This window comes from Oncorhynchus kisutch, linkage group LG8 (assembly GCF_002021735.2).
Source record: "Oncorhynchus kisutch isolate 150728-3 linkage group LG8, Okis_V2, whole genome shotgun sequence".
Lineage (NCBI taxonomy): Eukaryota > Metazoa > Chordata > Actinopteri > Salmoniformes > Salmonidae > Oncorhynchus > Oncorhynchus kisutch.
Window position 1 is genome coordinate 15,244,453 of NC_034181.2, and position 18,896 is coordinate 15,263,348.

The following is an 18,896-nucleotide window of genomic DNA, read 5'->3' on the forward strand; positions in this document are numbered from 1 at the left end:
TCTGATGTGTGGAGAGTAAGGAATGCAAAAGTTAGGCAGTACACATGGCTAAAAGTTCATGAAGGTCGTGTCAGTGCAGCAAGGTTAGACAGGTTGTATGAATCTGATCACTACTGTAGTAGGGTTGGAAGGTTAGACAGGTTGTGTGTATCTGATCACTACTGTAGTAGGGTTGGTAGGTTAGACAGGTTGTATGTATCTGATCACTACTGTAGTAGGGTTGGAAGGTTAGACAGGTTGTATGTATCTGATCACTACTGTAGTAGGGTTGGTAGGTTAGACAGGTTGTATGTATCTGATCACTACTGTAGTAGGGTTGGAAGGTTAGACAGGTTGTATGTATCTGATCACTACTGTAGTAGGGTTGGTAGGTTAGACAGGTTGTATGTATCTGATCACTACTGTAGTAGGGTTGGTAGGTTAGACAGGTTGTATCTGAGCACTACTGTAGTAGGGTTGGAAGGTTAGACAGGTTGTATGTATCTGATCACTACTGTAGTAGGGTTGGTAGGTTAGACAGGTTGTATCTGAGCAATACTGTAGTAGGGTTGGAAGGTTAGACAGGTTGTATGTATCTGATCACTACTGTAGTAGGGTTGGAAGGTGTGACATTCTCCCTGTGGGTTTCTCTGATCATCATATTGTTACTGTTGATATTCACTTGTCCATGAAGGTCATCACCTTACTGGTATTTTAATGTTCAATTGTTACATAATGTCATGTTTTGTGGCAGGTTTTTGTTGTTTTGGGGAAAATGGAGGGTTACAGAAGGGAATTTTGAGTCCTTGAGACGATGGTGGGAGGTTCTAGAGACAATGGTGGGAGGTTCTAGAGACAATGGTGGGAGGTTCTAGAGACAATGGTGGGAGGTTCTAGAGACAATGGTGGGAGGTTCTAGAGACAATGGTGGGAGGTTCTAGAGACAATGGTGGGAGGTTCTAGAGACAATGGTGGGAGGTTCTAGAGACAATGGTGGGAGGTTCTAGAGACAATGGCGGGAGGTTCTAGAGACAATGGCGGGAGGTTCTAGAGACAATGGTGGGAGGTTCTAGAGACAATGGTGGGAGGTTCTAGAGACAATGGTGGGAGGTTCTAGAGACAATGGTGGGAGGTTCTAGAGACAATGGTGGGAGGTTCTAGAGACAATGGTGGGAGGTTCTAGAGACAATGGTGGGAGGTTGGGAAGGAACAAATGCGATTATTTTGTCAACAGTATACTGCTCTGTCTCAAACTGAAGTTAAAGAGACTATCAAGGCCCTTGAACAGGACATCAAATCTATTGAATTGAAGCTGCTCACTCAGAACGACCCTGGACTAGTCATGAACTTACGGGACAAGAGACATGAACTGAGGTCCTTTCTGCATGAAAGAGTGAAGGGTGCCTTGATTAGGTCTCGTTTCGCTTCCCTCAAGGATATGGATGCTCCTAGCGCCTTTTTTAAACCTAGGACAGTCGACATTGAAACATATGGTCTGCCTTCGTCTCTCTGATGGGAAGATGACCACGGATGACAGTGAAAGTGTCAACATGTCGTGGATTTCTACTCTGCCCTCTATAAGGCGGAGGATTGTGACTCTCTGTGTACTGAACAGTTGTTACACGGTCTTCCTCAATTGGGACCTGAGCAGAGAGTCGCATTGGACTCTGACATTACACTGCAAGAGCTGTCCACAGCAGTTATGCAGCTCTCAACAGGCCGAGCCCCTGGCATTGATGGTTTACCATCTGAGTTTTAGAAGCACTTTTGGGGGTCTATTGGGGAGGATTTTTATGAAGTGGTGTGTGAATCTTTTCATGAGGGTTCTCTTCCTGTATCCTGTGCAGTGCTTTCAGTGTTGCCAGAAATGGGGATTTTGCTCTCATAAAAAATTGGAGACCTGTTGCTTTGCTGTGCGCTGAATACAAAATTGTTTCTAAATGTCTCTCAAACAGGTTGAAAGAGTATCTGGGATTGTTGGTCCACAAGGACCAGTCCTACTGTGTACCTGATCGCTCTATTGTTGACAACTTGTTTCTAATAAGAGATGTTTTAGACATTTGTAAACTGTCTGATGTAAATGTGGGTTTAATTTCTTTGGATCAGGAGAAGGCTTTTGATCGTGTGGACCACCAGTACATGTTCAAAACAATGAAAGCCTTTGGGTTTGGGACTTGGATGAATTTACTGTATGCTGGGGCCTCGTGTATGGTGAAGGTGGGGGTTGGTTTGAGTTGCCCCATCCCTGTCCAAAGGGGCATCTGGTAGGGATGCCCAATTTCAGGGCAGTTATATGGCGATTGAACCAATGCTTTGTTTTTTAGAGCGAAGCTTACTGGTTTCTCTGTGCCAGGTGTAATGAAGGGTCCCACGATAGCACTGTCTGCATATGCAGATGACGTGACAGTTTTTATTACAGGGGGTGAGGATGTTAAGGTTCTCTCAAACGCTCTAAAGGTGTATGAGGGGGCCTCCTCAGCTAGAGTCAATTGGGGAAAGAGTGAAGCGCTATGGGCAGGTCAGCTTCAGTTGGGTTACGCTCCACGGTTACCAGGGGGGCAGAGATGGGATGAAGACTTTGATTTTTTTCTTGGCTCCGATGTCTTTCAGAAAAAGAACTGGGAGGGTGTATTGGAGAAAGTGTGTGCCAGACTGTCAAGATGAAAATGGGTGTTGCCCCAGCTGTCTTATAGGGGAAGGGTCCTGGTAGCTAATAATCTTGCTGCCTCTACCCTGTGGCACAGACTTATGATTTTGCAGCCACCAAAGGGTCTGATACAAGAGCTTCAGAGGACCCTTGTCAATTTCTTCTGGTCTGGACAACACTGGATTAAAGCTGCAGCCCTGTACCTGCCACTGCACGAGGGTGGGCAAGGCCTGGTGGACATTTCCTCTAGGATCATGGCTTTCCCACTTCAAGCAGCCAGAGACGGTTCTAGCTGGGTCAAAACAGCCTTCATATTGATGAGGAGAGCGGGCTGTTTGGGCTTAGACAAGCACCTTTTCCTCTTAAAGCTGGAGGGGGGTGATTTGCCTGGCCTGACTCCATTTTATGAGTGTGTTATGCAGGCCTGGAGGGCTCTTGTCAAGTCCCGTAACGCCTGCACGCCACCAGGGATGTGTTTTTTTTAAGAGCCTCTTTTTCACAACACTGCCATCGAGTCCTGTGTTCTGGGTTCAGCTAGCCTACGTTCATGCCTGTTAGATGTGGGGTGTACTAAGCTGGGTCATCTGATGAGGAGCAGAAGCAGATCGTTGGAGGAGCTGGGAGAAAGAGCGGGGATCCGATCATCTCGCCTACTGAGGAAGGTCGTCACTGAGGTCTGTGACTCCTTGCCAGTGCTTCATCTGCAGTATGTGACTGACACTTCCAATTCTGATCGGTGGAAGGAGGGTCTGGATTGTGTTTCCTGCACTGATTGTTAGTGCTGCGATGGGGGCATTTGAGGAGGACGTGGGGATGCTGCTTTCCTTCGATATCCCGGAGCTGGGGGAGTTCAAGGAGGTGGGAAAGAAGGCCATGTACAGAATATGTGTAAAGGTGTCCCATGCCTCTTCCCTGGAAGGGGTGAAATCGACGAGGTGGGCGGGTGTGCTTGGTCCAGGTGCCTCCCCAAAAGGCTGTTGGCGATCATTATATAAACTGCCTATTGATAACCTCCAATGGAGGATAATACATGGAGCCATAGCCACCAATACACATCTGGTACACCTGGATCCTACTGTTGGGGAGGGGTGTCCATTCTGTGCTGAGTCTGAAACTCTGGCACATCTGTCCCAGGTTGGTCGGGATGATTGACCTGATCACTAAATGGTTCTCAACGTTGGGAGAGGTTCTCTTCCCAAATGTATATATTTGGGCCAAAGTACAGGTTCAGTCAAAAGGGTGTAGTTGTGTTGCTTAATTTTGTGTTAGTGGCAGCAAAATTAGCGACATGGAAGACCCGAAAGAACAGTATTCGGGGACAGGGATCTGTGGATGTGGTGGGAATGCTGGAGGGAATGTTTTCAGCGAGACTAAGTGTTGAGTTTGCCTATTATAAACTTGTCAACAATATTGATCTGATTTTGAGTATATGAGGTATTCAGAGGCTGTTGTGTTTAGTTACTGTGGAGGAGGAATTGGACTTGTGTTTTTAATTGATGTGTAACTGGTTTTGTATGAGTATTTATTGTGTGGTGGGCTCTCTCTCTCTCTCTCTTTTCCACTCATTCAAGGGCTTTATTGGCATGGGAAACATATGTTAACATTACCATAGCAAGACGAGCTTCAATGCCATACAACACTCCTTCCGTGGCCTCCAACTGCTCTTAAACGCTAGTAAAACCAAATGCATGCTTTTCAACCGTTCGCTGCCTGCACTCGCACGCCCGACTAGCATCACCATCCTGGATGGTTCCGACCTAGAATATGTGGACATCTATAAGTACCTAGGTGTCAGCTTTCTATTCCGCAACAAAGCCTCCTTCACTCACGCCGCCAAACTTACCCTAGTAAAACTGACTATCCTACCGATCCTCGACTTTGGCGATAACATCTACAAAATAGCTTCCAATACTCTACTCAGCAAACTGGATGCAGTTTATCACAGTGTCATCCGTTTTGTTACTAAAGCACCTTATACCACCCACCACTGCGACCTGTATGCTCTGGTCGGCTGGTCCTCGCTACATATTCGTCGCCAGACCCACTGGCTCCAAGTCATCTACAAGTCCATGCTAGGTAAAGCTCCACCTTATCTCAGTTCACTGGTCACGATGGCAACACCCACCCGTAGCACGCGCTCCAGCAGGTGTATCTCACTGATCATCCCTAAAGCCAACACCTCATTTGGCCGCCTTTAAACATCTGCTATCTGAGAAGCTAACCGATCGCTGCAGCTGTACATAGTCCATCGGTAAATAGCCCACCCAATTTACCTACCTCATTCCCATACTGTTTTCATTAATTTACTTTTCTGCTCTTTTGCACACCAGTATCTCTACCTGCACATGGCCATCTGATCATTTATCACTCCAGTGTTAATCTGCTAAATTGTAATTATTCGCCTACCTCCTCATGCCTTTTGCACACAATGTATATAGACTCTTTTTTCTACTGTGTTATTGACTTGCTATTGTTTACTCCATGTGTAACTCTGTGTTGTTGTCTGTTCACACTGCTATGATTTATCTTGGCCAGGTCACAGTTGTAAATGAGAACTTGTTCTCAACTAGCCTACCTGGTTAAATAAAGGTGTTCTCAACTAGCCTACCTGGTTAAATAAAGGTGTTCTCAACTAGCCTACCTGGTTAAATAAAGGTGTTCTCAACTAGCCTACCTGGTTAAATAAAGGTGTTCTCAACTAGCCTACCTGGTTAAATAAAGGTGTTCTCAACTAGCCTACCTGGTTAAATAAAGGTGTTCTCAACTAGCCTACCTGGTTAAATAAAGGTGTTCTCAACTAGCCTACCTGGTTAAATAAAGGTGTTCTCAACTAGCCTACCTGGTTAAATAAAGGTGTTCTCAACTAGCCTACCTGGTTAAATAAAGGTGTTCTCAACTAGCCTACCTGGTTAAATAAAGGTGTTCTCAACTAGCCTACCTGGTTAAATAAAGGTGTTCTCAACTAGCCTACCTGGTTAAATAAAGGTGTTCTCAACTAGCCTACCTGGTTGAAATAAAGGTGTTCTCAACTAGCCTACCTGGTTAAATAAAGGTGTTCTCAACTGGCCTACCTGGTTAAATAAAGGTGTTCTCAACTAGCCTACCTGGTTAAATAAAGGTGTTCTCAACTAGCCTACCTGGTTAAATAAAGGTGTTCTCAACTAGCCTACCTGGTTAAATAAAGGTGTTCTCAACTAGCCTACCTGGTTAAATAAAGGTGTTCTCAACTAGCCTACCTGGTTAAATAAAGGTGTTCTCAACTAGCCTACCTGGTTAAATAAAGGTGTTCTCAACTAGCCTACCTGGTTAAATAAAGGTGTTCTCAACTAGCCTACCTGGTTAAATAAAGGTGTTCTCAACTAGCCTACCTGGTTAAATAAAGGTGTTCTCAACTAGCCCACCTGGTTAAATAAAGGTGTTCTCAACTAGCCTACCTGGTTAAATAAAGGTGTTCTCAACTAGCCTACCTGGTTAAATAAAGGTGTTCTCAACTAGCCTACCTGGTTAAATAAAGGTGTTCTCAACTAGCCTACCTGGTTAAATAAAGGTGTTCTCAACTAGCCTACCTGGTTAAATAAAGGTGTTCTCCACTAGCCTACCTGGTTAAATAAAGGTGTTCTCAACTAGCCTACCTGGTTAAATAAAGGTGTTCTCAACTAGCCTACCTGGTTAAATAAAGGTGTTCTCAACTAGCCTACCTGGTTAAATAAAGGTGTTCTCAACTAGCCCACCTGGTTAAATAAAGGTGTTCTCAACTAGCCTACCTGGTTAAATAAAGGTGTTCTCAACTAGCCTACCTGGTTAAATAAAGGTGTTCTCAACTAGCCTACCTGGTTAAATAAAGGTGTTCTCCACTAGCCTACCTGGTTAAATAAAGGTGTTCTCAACTAGCCTACCTGGTTAAATAAAGGTGTTCTCCACTAGCCTACCTGGTTAAATAAAGGTGTTCTCCACTAGCCTACCTGGTTAAATAAAGGTGTTCTCAACTAGCCTACCTGGTTAAATAAAGGTGTTCTCAACTAGCCTACCTGGTTAAATAAAGGTGTTCTCAACTAGCCTACCTGGTTAAATAAAGGTGTTCTCCACTAGCCTACCTGGTTAAATAAAGGTGTTCTCAACTAGCCTACCTGGTTAAATAAAGGTGTTCTCAACTAGCCTACCTGGTTAAATAAAGGTGTTCTCAACTAGCCTACCTGGTTAAATAAAGGTGTTCTCAACTAGCCTACCTGGTTAAATAAAGGTGTTCTCAACTAGCCTACCTGGTTAAATAAAGGTGTTCTCAACTAGCCTACCTGGTTAAATAAAGGTGTTCTCCACTAGCCTACCTGGTTAAATAAAGGTGTTCTCAACTAGCCTACCTGGTTAAATAAAGGTGTTCTCAACTAGCCTACCTGGTTAAATAAAGGTGTTCTCAACTGGCCTACCTGGTTAAATAAAGGTGTTCTCAACTAGGCTACCTGGTTAAATAAAGGTGTTCTCAACTAGCCTACCTGGTTAAATAAAGGTGTTCTCAACTAGCCTACCTGGTTAAATAAAGGTGTTCTCCACTAGCCTACCTGGTTAAATAAAGGTGTTCTCAACTAGCCTACCTGGTTAAATAAAGGTGTTCTCAACTAGCCTACCTGGTTAAATAAAGGTGTTCTCAACTGGCCTACCTGGTTAAATAAAGGTGTTCTCAACTAGCCTACCTGGTTAAATAAAGGTGTTCTCAACTAGCCTACCTGGTTAAATAAAGGTGTTCTCAACTAGCCTACCTGGTTAAATAAAGGTGTTCTCCACTAGCCTACCTGGTTAAATAAAGGTGTTCTCAACTAGCCCACCTGGTTAAATAAAGGTGTTCTCAACTAGCCTACCTGGTTAAATAAAGGTGTTCTCAACTAGCCTACCTGGTTAAATAAAGGTGTTCTCAACGAGCCTACCTGGTTAAATAAAGGTGTTCTCAACTAGCCTACCTGGTTAAATAAAGGTGTTCTCAACTAGCCTACCTGGTTAAATAAAGGTGTTCTCAACTAGCCTACCTGGTTAAATAAAGGTGTTCTCAACTAGCCTACCTGGTTAAATAAAGGTGTTCTCAACTAGCCTACCTGGTTAAATAAAGGTGTTCTCAACTGGCCTACCTGGTTAAATAAAGGTGTTCTCAACTAGCCTACCTGGTTAAATAAAGGTGTTCTCAACTGGCCTACCTGGTTAAATAAAGGTGTTCTCAACTAGCCTACCTGGTTAAATAAAGGTGTTCTCAACTGGCCTACCTGGTTAAATAAAGGTGTTCTCAACTAGCCTACCTGGTTAAATAAAGGTGTTCTCAACTGGCCTACCTGGTTAAATAAAGGTGTTCTCAACTAGCCTACCTGGTTAAATAAAGGTGTTCTCAACTGGCCTACCTGGTTAAATAAAGGTGTTCTCAACTAGCCTACCTGGTTAAATAAAGGTGTTCTCAACTAGCCTACCTGGTTAAATAAAGGTGTTCTCAACTAGCCTACCTGGTTAAATAAAGGTGTTCTCAACTAGCCTACCTGGTTAAATAAAGGTGTTCTCAACTAGCCTACCTGGTTAAATAAAGGAGAAAAATATATAAATAAAAAGACAGTAGATAATAAAAATGTACAGTAAACATTACACTCACAGAAGTTCCAAAAGAATAATGACATTTAAAATGTCATGTCTCTCCCTCTGTCACACCCCATCCAGAACGGAAAGCTGGACGAGCTGAACTTCATCCTGAGTGGAGCTGGTATGGGGGCTCTCCACTCCTACCCCCCGGACCTGTACCAGGACGTGCCCTGGGTGGAGTTCATCGAGCTGGACGCAGACGAGCCTGAGCCTGGGGAGAAGGACAACCAGAGCTCAGACTCACAGAGACTGCTGGGTCACAACAACCACCACACAAACCATGGCTGCTTTCATGGCCTCAGGTATAGGATGGAGCAGGCTTTGTTCAGTGAAACAATTCTGAAATTATACTAGGAAAGTGTCAGTCTACAGGAACCTCTTTGCATGAAGCAGCGTTAAAGTAGATGAGATCTGGAATGGTACCTACAGGTAACTCTCTCTCCCCTTCCACCCCTTCCTCTCTCTCTCTTTCCTCCTCTTTTTCTCTTTCCTCCTCCCTCTATCTCTCTTTCTCTCTGCCCCTCCCTCTGTCCCTCTCTCCCTCCCTCTGTCCCCCTCTCTCTTTCTCTCTCCCTCCCTCTCTCAGTATCCCTGATGATGACTCTGGCCGGGCCAGCTCCTATGATCCAGAGCTGCCTGACCAGGAGACCCTGATGTTAATGGCTGCCCTCCTGTCCTGCCAACCCAACAAAGTTGAGCCATGCTTGGGGAACTGTAGCCACTCAAGCACCCCATCCCTAGATGTGCTGGAGGTCCCATGCCCCGGGCTCCAGGCTCCAGACTTACCTCCAGAGGGAGGGGAGAGGCACCTGGTCCAGACCCAGCTGGGAGGCCCTCAGAGCTGGGTTAACATGGACTTCTATGCCCAGGTCAGCGATGTGACGCCCACCGGAGGGGTGGTGCTCTCGCCAGGCCAGCAGGTCGGAGCCCCGGAGAACACTCCAACAACAAAGAAGGATAAGAAGGGAAAAATGGAGGGAGGAGAGGAGGAGAGTGAGGAAGAGGAGGAGAGGAGAACAAACAAGCTGAAGTTTCAGCTGCTGGTGGTTGCTCCTGAGGCAGGGGGCTACACGACAGAGAGCAGTGGCCGGCAGATGAGCACCCCTGACCCCTCCTCACCTGGTGAGGTCTACCACACCTTCCCCCCACCTTCTGCCGAGAGCAAGCCCCACCAGGAGGCCTATCTTCCTGCTACCACCCTCCTAGGGGACTACCAGTCCCCCTACATCCTTCCTGACTCCCCCCCTGCTCAGTTCCTCCCCCCTGTTTCGGACTACACTGTGGTTCAGGATGTTGATTTCCAGCACAGCCTTCTCCTCAACCCCCCTTCCCCCCAGAGGTCCCCTACCTGTTCCCCACAACCTCCCTCCAAGCCCCTGCCCGTCATGCCCATAGGGTACCTCACCCCAGACCTGTTGGGCAACCTCTCGCCTTAAGAAAAACTACACCGCCCAGGAGGCCTTGGGGCGTAGAGGTTGGAGGCCACTTGTCATGAAGTCAATAATCATCACAGACAGCCTTGTTCTACTTGATCAATGCTGGAAGCCAAATATCTCACGGGACAGACTCGACAACAAGCATGGTCGTTTGTTTGAGAGTTTGCTTGAAGGGAAGCTGAGGAAGAGAAATATTTAGTTGTTGTGTTTGGCTTTTATGAGTGACTGGAACTTGAGGAAAGAGCTTCTGTAAAATTGGCCTTTCTGGTTTGACAGAGCTTAAAGTAATACGTGAACAAATCTTACGGTGTTCTTTCTGACTGAGACACAAAAAAAAAACACAGTCTGAAACCTTGAAATGCACGGTTCTCTAATATACACACAGATACACTTATGCACCATACATACACAGACAGACAAGCTCAGACATGGTTCTAGTTCTATGTTACCTGATACTTCAATATATCTGTTGTTTGACTGATGAGGTGCATTGTAAACATTTGCCTTGCAGACACACCTAGTCCCACCATAATGTATAAATATCTACGTTTAACATATACATATTTAATACTCTAGCTTGTTGGTTTAAGTCTTCATTTGACTGTAGATGGGTCCAATAACAACATGTCTGGGAGAATAACAAGCACATCTACTTGCCATTTATACAAACACACCAACTTTAACATCATCATTATGGCCTCATTAATTGACAGAACACTTGAGTGTGCTGTTTGTCAAACTTAGCGCTACAGCGAGCAGTGACTATTAGTAACTATGGTCGTTCATTTTGCGCTCTCATTATTTTGCTTAATGGCATGTTTTCATGCTTATATTTCTCTTGCATCCTTTTTGCGGCAGAGTCATCTAATTATTACCAGACTGAGGTCAGTTTTTAACACGGCAATTAGACGACCTGTCTGCACTCACTGTGACAACTCAGACACCGGTCACTATAATAAACAGAGGACAAGAAAACCCGTAACACCAAGCAGATTTCACGTACAGCATAGACTTAATTCTCACAATATAGGAAAGACTGCTTTTATATGTTCTACTTTCTGACTTTGCATTAATTGTAAATGCAGGGACAATAGAGCTCCACAGTGGAGGTGTCATAATAACCATAAAACCTAGTGGTCAAACAGGGAAATAGTTCCAATCATTCATTTTCCACCATAGGGGATTTTTAGAAACACTTAAAATAAGGGTTGTGTTTGGTGTAGGCTTACCCTGGCTTGGCGTTTTGATAACCGTGTAAATCTCTCACGGACAAGGTGACTTTATCAATATATTCAGATCTATTTACGCTCAGAATCGAAAAATGCTCATTTATGTCAAAGTAGACATGCAAAACTACAAATCCCTGCAAGCTCCTGCACGTCGTCTCCAGCTGACACCTTTGCTAACGGATATTGTGTCAATTAAAAATTTGCACAAGACAGTTCATAGAATTCTCTGTTTAAAGAAATGTTGCCAATATATTCATTACTACATTTAGCTAACAATGGTTCATCCAGAGATTCTCACCTTTGCCTAGATTTGGCAGTCTTGTCCAGATTGTCATGGCATTTGTAGTTCTTTATGATAGTGATATTAGCATGAATTAGCATTTCGTTTTTGTGCAGGTAAATACAGGTGAATATATTGATAAGACACCTTGTCCTTGAGAGATTTATACGGTTGTCAAAACGTCATGCCAGGGTAAGCCTACACGAAACACAGCCCTTAGTTTACCTATTTCTAAAATCCACTAAGGGAAAGATTTATGGTGGGAAAATGATTGGAATCATTTCCCTGTTTGACCACTAGGTGTTATGGGTATTATGACTCATACTGTGGTACTACTCTATGACTGGAAATGTGAAAAGGGGTAGTTATAATATTTTTATGTTTCTAAATGTAATGCCAATGTTAATGTGCTCTTGCTTGCACTTTGTAATGATAGTAAAATTAGCTCCTTTTGATGTAGTGAAATATGTACTTAGAAGCTCAGAGCTTTCTATACGCCCACAACCTTACAAACATACCCAGGCACGCACACACACAGAAGGGGAAAGTATAGTATCCACTCTTCTTTTGAGCTGACATACACACACACTGTCGTAAAGGACAACAACTGGCTGTGAACGGGAAATGTAACATTAAAACAAAGAACACATTATCATATTTGATTCATCTGCATTAGTAATTCCAGGTGAATGCTATGATCCCTTACTGATGTCACTTGTTTCATCCACTTCAATCAGTGTAGATGAAAGGGAGTTAACAGGTTAAATAAGGATTTGTAAGCCTTGAGACAATTCAGACATGGATTGTGTATGTGTGCCATTCAGAGGGTGAATGGGCAAGACAAAAGATTTAGGTGCCATTGAACGGGGTATGGTAGTAGGTGCCAGGCGCATTGGTTTGTGTCAAGAGCTGCAACGCTGCTGGGTTTTTCACCCTCAACAGTTTCCTGTGTGTATCCAGAATGGTCCACCACCCAAAGTATATCCAGCCAACTTGACATAACTGTGGGAAGCATTGGAGTCAACATGGGCCAGCATCCCCGTGGAATGCTTTGGACACCCTGTAGAGTCCATTCCCTGACAAATTGAGGCTGTTCTAAGGGTAAAAGGAGAGGGGGGGATGCAACTCAATATTATGGAGGTGTTCCTAATGTTTGGTAAACTCAGTGTACATGTATCATCACTCAATTTGCTTAAAGTCTGTATTTTGCATTAGTATGTAATGTTTCCATGTATTGTGATTGTTGTTTATACTTCATGCTTTTTGTTGTTTTGTTTTAGTTTTCTACCTTATGCGCATTGAGCGTGGAAAATGCACACTACAAATGAAATATTATTATCATCATCAGAAAGATTATCTTGATCCACAGAGAACCATCAGCTCCAGAGGATATGTGAGGAGCTGTCCCACTGAACCAAAACTGGCTGAATCAACATTGTTTCCACGTCATTTCAACAAACAAATTCAATGTGATTACTTTGAGTCAGTGTGGAAAACTGATTGGATTTGCGAAGTTTCTTTGTGTAACTGGGATCCATTCAGCCTGTGCAAACTGCATCATAAGGACTAAAAGCCTCTCTGTAAGTGCAGGAAATCTGTGATTATTTTGTGTTCACTACAGGAACTCTTGAACTTGACGAATCGCATGGCTTTATCACAAATACAACAGCATAGAATAAGCTATTTTAGATCGAAGCTGTGACACAGCCCTTGCCAATCAAACCTTAAGACCAGGTTTCTGAGGTAAATATGAAACATATATTGTGCCGGCACAGCAAGAATGTTCACTTGTGGATTCATCTATTTAACAATTAATGAATGATAACTGTTTTTAGACGCATGCTATCGTTCACAACCTGTGCAAATGTGCCATTCTCTGTCATGCTTATTCTCTCTCTCTTTTTCTCTCTTTCTCTCTCTGCTACCAGCATGTAAACATTGAAAAATAAATGTCTTAATATATCTCTACTAGTGCTGTAACAACTACTGTATTATGTATGTTGTATTTTGTCTTGTTACTAGTCAGAAATATTGCTGCTCGGCACGTTCCCTGTCTGCATTCAGCCTTGCCACGGGCTTATTCAGGCGGGTGTAACTTCATAGAAGGTTGAAATAGAAATGCATTATCATAGAACAGACATTGTTCTATGTTGTGTAGTAGAATATGAAAGCATTGGAGTCAGCTCTATTCATTGCATTTCTATATGCAACATTCTACAACTTTGCAATTAACTGAATAAGCCAGAGGTGCCTATGTGTATGTACACTATAAGGAAAGCTCTATCAGATTATTTAGACAAGTACTGCTAAGGTTTAGTCTGTTGGACGTTGGTAAATGTTTGTATAGTGGAATGTGCAATGCGACATGGACGTGGTTTGTAGCATCCAAGGTTGCTATACCCAAGGTGTAACACTTTACCTTACACCCAGAGTCATAACACATTATGACACGGTCATAACCTGTCATAACATGGTCATATCGCTGTCATGACCCATATATTTACACCTGTTGTGACATATTATGCATTATGTTGTGGCTGGTTCTGACACCTACATAAGTGTCAAAACCCACATTTATTCAAATTAGTTTTTTCCATGCCAAATAGTTTCCTTTCTTTGAAAGTTTGAATCTTCAATAATTTTTTGTTGTTGCAATGAATTCTTTACAGTAATGTTTTTTTTATCAGATTTGAATGAACTTGTAGAAAAGACACTTTATGACACTGTCATGAAGCATTATGACCATCATAATCATATAAGCCTCGTACATGTCCTAATGTCAGATACCAGTCAAAAAGAGAGTGTCTTGTTCGCCTCCTGCGTTGGAGGTAGGTAATACTGTGGACTCGTAGGCTGTGGTGTAATGGAATGTTTTGCCTTGTGTGGTACAGTAGGTTTTGTGGGTTTTGACATTCTTATGTAGGTGTCATAACCAGCCATAAAATAACGCAATATATGTCACAATGGGTCTAAATATATGTGTCATGACAGCGTTATGACACATATAACATGTTATGACGCTGGGTGTCAAGTAAAGTGTTACCATTCAAGGTTACCAGACATTTGTTTACCATTTGTGTCAGTAATTTTGCCAATGTACCTTATGTTAAATTGAATACTAATGTGTCAATATTAGCTCAATTATGTGTGCTTTGGAATATTAGACACTGTATGAATTCGGCTGTTACATATACATATTTTGTATTTCAGACGAAGTCAAGTCTGTGAATTAGTCTGTGAATTAGTCTGTGAATTAGTCTGTGAATTAGTCTGTGAATTATCTATCATGAATGCATAGCAAAGTCTGTTTTAAAATTGTATAAGAATTGAAGATGGAGACACCTATTGCCTTGATATTCACTACAAAGATAAGATATTGTGTGTTTTGATCCATCAGCCAATAAGAAGCTTTCCTACAGAGTATTTTGTATATGGTGATACAGTATAGATATTGTAGCACAAGTATTATTTCAAGATATAAGCCAATATCTTAGTCTGATCGTGCTGGAACTAAACTCTATATTGTTTTTGGTTTTTGTACAATCCCATGTCATCTGTGTCAAAGGGTTGTCGTCAGTGTTTCATACGCTGACAATTAAAGAGCGAAATGAGCAGGAGGGTACTACAGATATGAGTTATAGTTGTTTTTAAATCGTCACGAAGCGTCTGCATCAGCAGACCAGAGCATCGACGCTACAGGCTCAGGTTATGTTTGTTTGTTTGTTATTTTTAGGCTGAAAGTGTTGAGTTCTGGGATTTATTTTGGAGTTGATTGGCTATACACCCAGCCTGATGAAATTTGACAGGGTCTGGTTCGAGGGGTTTCTGAAGTTCTGCTGCATTTCTTTCTTTCCTGTTGTTTTCTGTTCAATATCTTTCAAAAAGATTCACAATAAATATATATCTTTGTCGGTTAGGTATTTGTACATTTTTGTTGATTTCTCACACTACTTAAAAAGGTCATGCCTGAGTGTAGATACTCTGATTTAAAGGCCAGAATGCATGGGCCATTAAACCTTCTGATGCAGAATGAAATAGGAGCGTGATATTCCACATTTTAGGTCACTCAGGATGAGTTCACAATGTGCCGTGACAGTGGAGGGTGTTGATTCAGTAAATGCTCTACACAGCAAGGAATAAATAGTGTGTGTGTGCTCGCGCGTTTGTCCATGCAACTGTGTGGGTCTCTCCGGCGCTAAGTGGATCAGGAAGCATCCTGGAAGCAGCCCTGTGTCGAGAGGACAACAGATTGGCCAATTAGACAGAGCCTGTGTACTCAGCTGCTCAGTGTGGGGCTGATTGGATCAGAGAGCCAGCCACTCACAGCTCTGCGTCCCAGGACATTGCAGGTAATTACCCATAAGTCACTGCTCCCCATGTATTGGATCTTAAGGCCAATTACGCCCACGCTATCTGCCCACACAGCACTCGTTTATTGCCTCTGCTTGCTTGTTGACCTTCTTAGAGGAGCAGTCTGGTTATTCAGCTCCATTACAGTGAGGAGTTGCTGTCTAGAGACGCTTCTGGAATATGCTTTTTAAAGGTGGAAGAGGATGCCTTGACCCCATTACATAAAGTCCTAAGTACACTGAGTGTACAAACATTAGGAACACCTGCTCTTTCAATGACAGACTGACCAGGTGAAATCTATGATCCCTTATTGTTGTCACCTGTTAAATTCACTTCAATCAGTGTAGATGAAGGGGAGGAGACAGGTTTAAGAAGGATTTTTAAGCCTTGAGACAATTGAAACATTGATTGCGTGTGTGTGCCATTCAGATGGTGAATGGGCAAGATAAGATTTAAGTGCCTTTGAACGGGGTATGGTAGTTGGTGCCAGGCGCAACGTTTTGAGTGTGTCAGGAACTGCAACACTGCTCATTTTTTCACGCTCAACAGTTTCCCATGTGTATCAAGAATGATCCACCACACAAAGGTCATCCTGCCAATGGCATGCCAGTGGTCGAAAATGTGTCATTGATGAAAGAGGACAAAGGAGACTGACACGAATTGTGCAGAGCAACAGACAGGCCATAGTTAGTCAACTGACAGTCCAGGACAACATTGGTGCCCAAAGACGCAAACAAGAATAAACAACTCGTCGTACCTTGACACGAATGGGGTATGACAGCCGACGACTTTACGGAGTTATACTTCTTTCTGACAAAAAAACACAACACTGGGGTTGCAGTGGGCAAAGGAACGAAAACACTGGATAATTGGAAAAACATTGCCTGGTCCGATGAATCCAGGTTCTTGCTGTTTCATGCTGATGGGAGGACTAGGGTATGGAGAACCATATGAGGACGTGCATCCATCATGCCGGGTGTCAACATTGCAGACTGATGGTGTGGAGCGTGTTTTCATGGCACACATTGGGCCCATTGATAAAAGTAGAGCAACGTTTGAATGCCACATGATGTCTGAACATCATTGCCAATCCTGGCAGCGGTGTATCCATCTCCACATTTTTTCAGCAGAATAATGCCCCATGCCACAAGGCTAGGATTGTCCAGGAATGGTTCCACAAACGTGATAGTGAATTCAGCTTACTGCAGTGGCCTGCCCAGTCACCAGATCTCAATCCAATTGAGCATCTGTGGGATGAGATGGAATAAGCTATTCAGAGTAGAGATCCACTACCAGCCAACTTGACAGAACTGTCAGAAGCTTTGGAGTCAACACCTTGTAGAGTCAATGCTCAGATGAATTGAGGCTGTTCTGAGGGCAAAGGGGGGTGCAAGTCAATATTAGGATGGTGTTCCTGATGTTTTATACACTCCGTGCATATGTGCTGTGTAGAATCCCAGTTTAGGCCTCAGAGGCAAGGCATTATAATACATGCTGCCGTGTTATGTGACCTCCTGGTCACACGAAGGGAACCTCCTGGTCACACGAAGGGAACCTCCTGGTCACACTGGTCACACGAAGGTAACCTCCTGGTCACACGAAGGGAACCTCCTGGTCACATGAAGGGAACCTCCTGGTCACACTGGTCCTACGAAGGTAACCTCCTGGTCACACTGGTCACACGAAGGTAACCTCCTGGTCACACGAAGGGAACCTCCTGGTCACACGAAGGGAACCTCCTGGTCACACGAAGGGAACCTCCTGGTCACACTGGTCACACGAAGGTAACCTCCTGGTCACACTGGTCACACGAAAGTAACCTCCTGGTCACACGAAGGGAACCTCCTGGTCACAGTTTTGATTGATGTGTGGTTTGTTAACTAGGAGAATTCAGTGAGGATGACATTGAAGGGCCAATGTCTTACACGAGGAAAGCTCAACAAAAATATTTGAAACGTGGGTTTCTTTATACAAAGAATTAGAGTAGGAACATCACTTTTATTAATTAAACAATTATTAGCCTACTGCAGCAGTATTATGCCTAGGCGTGTACTATGTAGAGACAGAGAGGGAGTTGACTCACTTTGAAAGCAATGTTCCTCCCAGGAATGTAATTTGTGAACCCAGTCGTCTGTGCAAGGGAAAAGGGACACTGCCCAGTTTTCTGGTATAACTAGTCTACAGGCTGCTTACACAAAGAGACACGCTCTGGCAATGAGCAGGATGGCCTGTGCAAGAGAGAGCTCTGGGACCTTTAACGTATCTCCTTTGCCATCTGGTGTTAATGGTTCTGAATTACAGGCAAAAAAAAGTGTTTCTGGGAGTGCTTTACTGTTTACTATTTTGTTTGAATAGTTGTTAAAATTTGTACATGATTATTACCGTGATACATGTTTGTAGTAATATGACTTCCACTACTTGACTAACATGTGAGTCAGGTGTTAAAGAACTAGACACGTGTACAGAAGTCGACATGCCAAATTCCTTTGACAGTCAAACCACTCTGAAGGGCTTCTCAAATGACTTCCCAGCTAGCACATTTGGTTTATTAGAAGTAGAATAATGTTGAAGACATCAAAACTATGAAATAACACACATGGAATCATGTAGCAACCAAAAAAGTGTTAAACAAATCAAAATCTATTTCATATTTTAGATTCTTCAAAGTAGCCACCCTTTACCTTGACGACAGCTTTGCACACTCTTGGCATTCTCTCAACCTGCTTCACCATGTAGAAAATAGTAGAAATAAAGAAAAACCCTTGAATGAGTAGGTGTGTCCAAACGTTTGATAGGTACTGTATGTTTTTGGTTTCACATTGGTTGTGGGAACGAAGCCATACGTTTCCTGACCGGTAAAACAACATGTTTTTTAAACATTCTGAGAACAGAAGGGAACATTTCACCTTTTCTGGGCATGTTGATTTTTAGGTTGTAGGGAGGTTCTGAGAATGTTTTACTCTTAAAAGGTTTTCATGGGAGGTTTTATTAACGCTTTATGAATGGAAGTTACAGGTTATTTGGAGGTTTTTCAATAACTTACTTAACTTTCACTGAATGTTTTAATGCAACTTTTAATAACACTGCTAGCTTATTTTGGGTTAAACTTTTAAAACTCCAAGCACTCTTAGGACACATGGAAACACATTTCCTTAGGCGTTAATCAAACAAATACATTTCCTTTTTATTGTGACACAGCATCATGACCTATAATCTTCTGATCTTTATCCATGTAGTTAGTCCATTATCTGTCACCAGGATGGATGATTTTAGTCTATTTAAACAGACTCCATTTCAAAGGAAGCACTCATTAAGATCGATGTGGCCAATTAGTAGGTGTTGCCAATTATTGGGCGCGGCCAACA

The 18,896-nt window shown here is 43.1% G+C and overlaps 1 protein-coding gene across 2 annotated transcripts in view; it reads left to right on the plus strand.

The window, feature by feature from the left end:
* LOC109896160 (growth hormone receptor) overlaps positions 1-15,097 on the plus strand; it is an 85,487-nt gene extending 70,390 nt beyond the window's left edge. For both annotated transcript variants that reach the window (XM_031829713.1, XM_031829714.1), the window contains 2 exons: positions 8,315-8,538; positions 8,823-15,097. In XM_031829713.1, coding sequence (XP_031685573.1) covers positions 8,315-8,538; positions 8,823-9,672 — 1,074 coding nt within the window. In that variant the 3' untranslated portion in view covers positions 9,673-15,097. The remainder of the gene's footprint in view (positions 1-8,314; positions 8,539-8,822) is intronic.
* Positions 15,098-18,896: the final 3,799 nt, after the last annotated feature.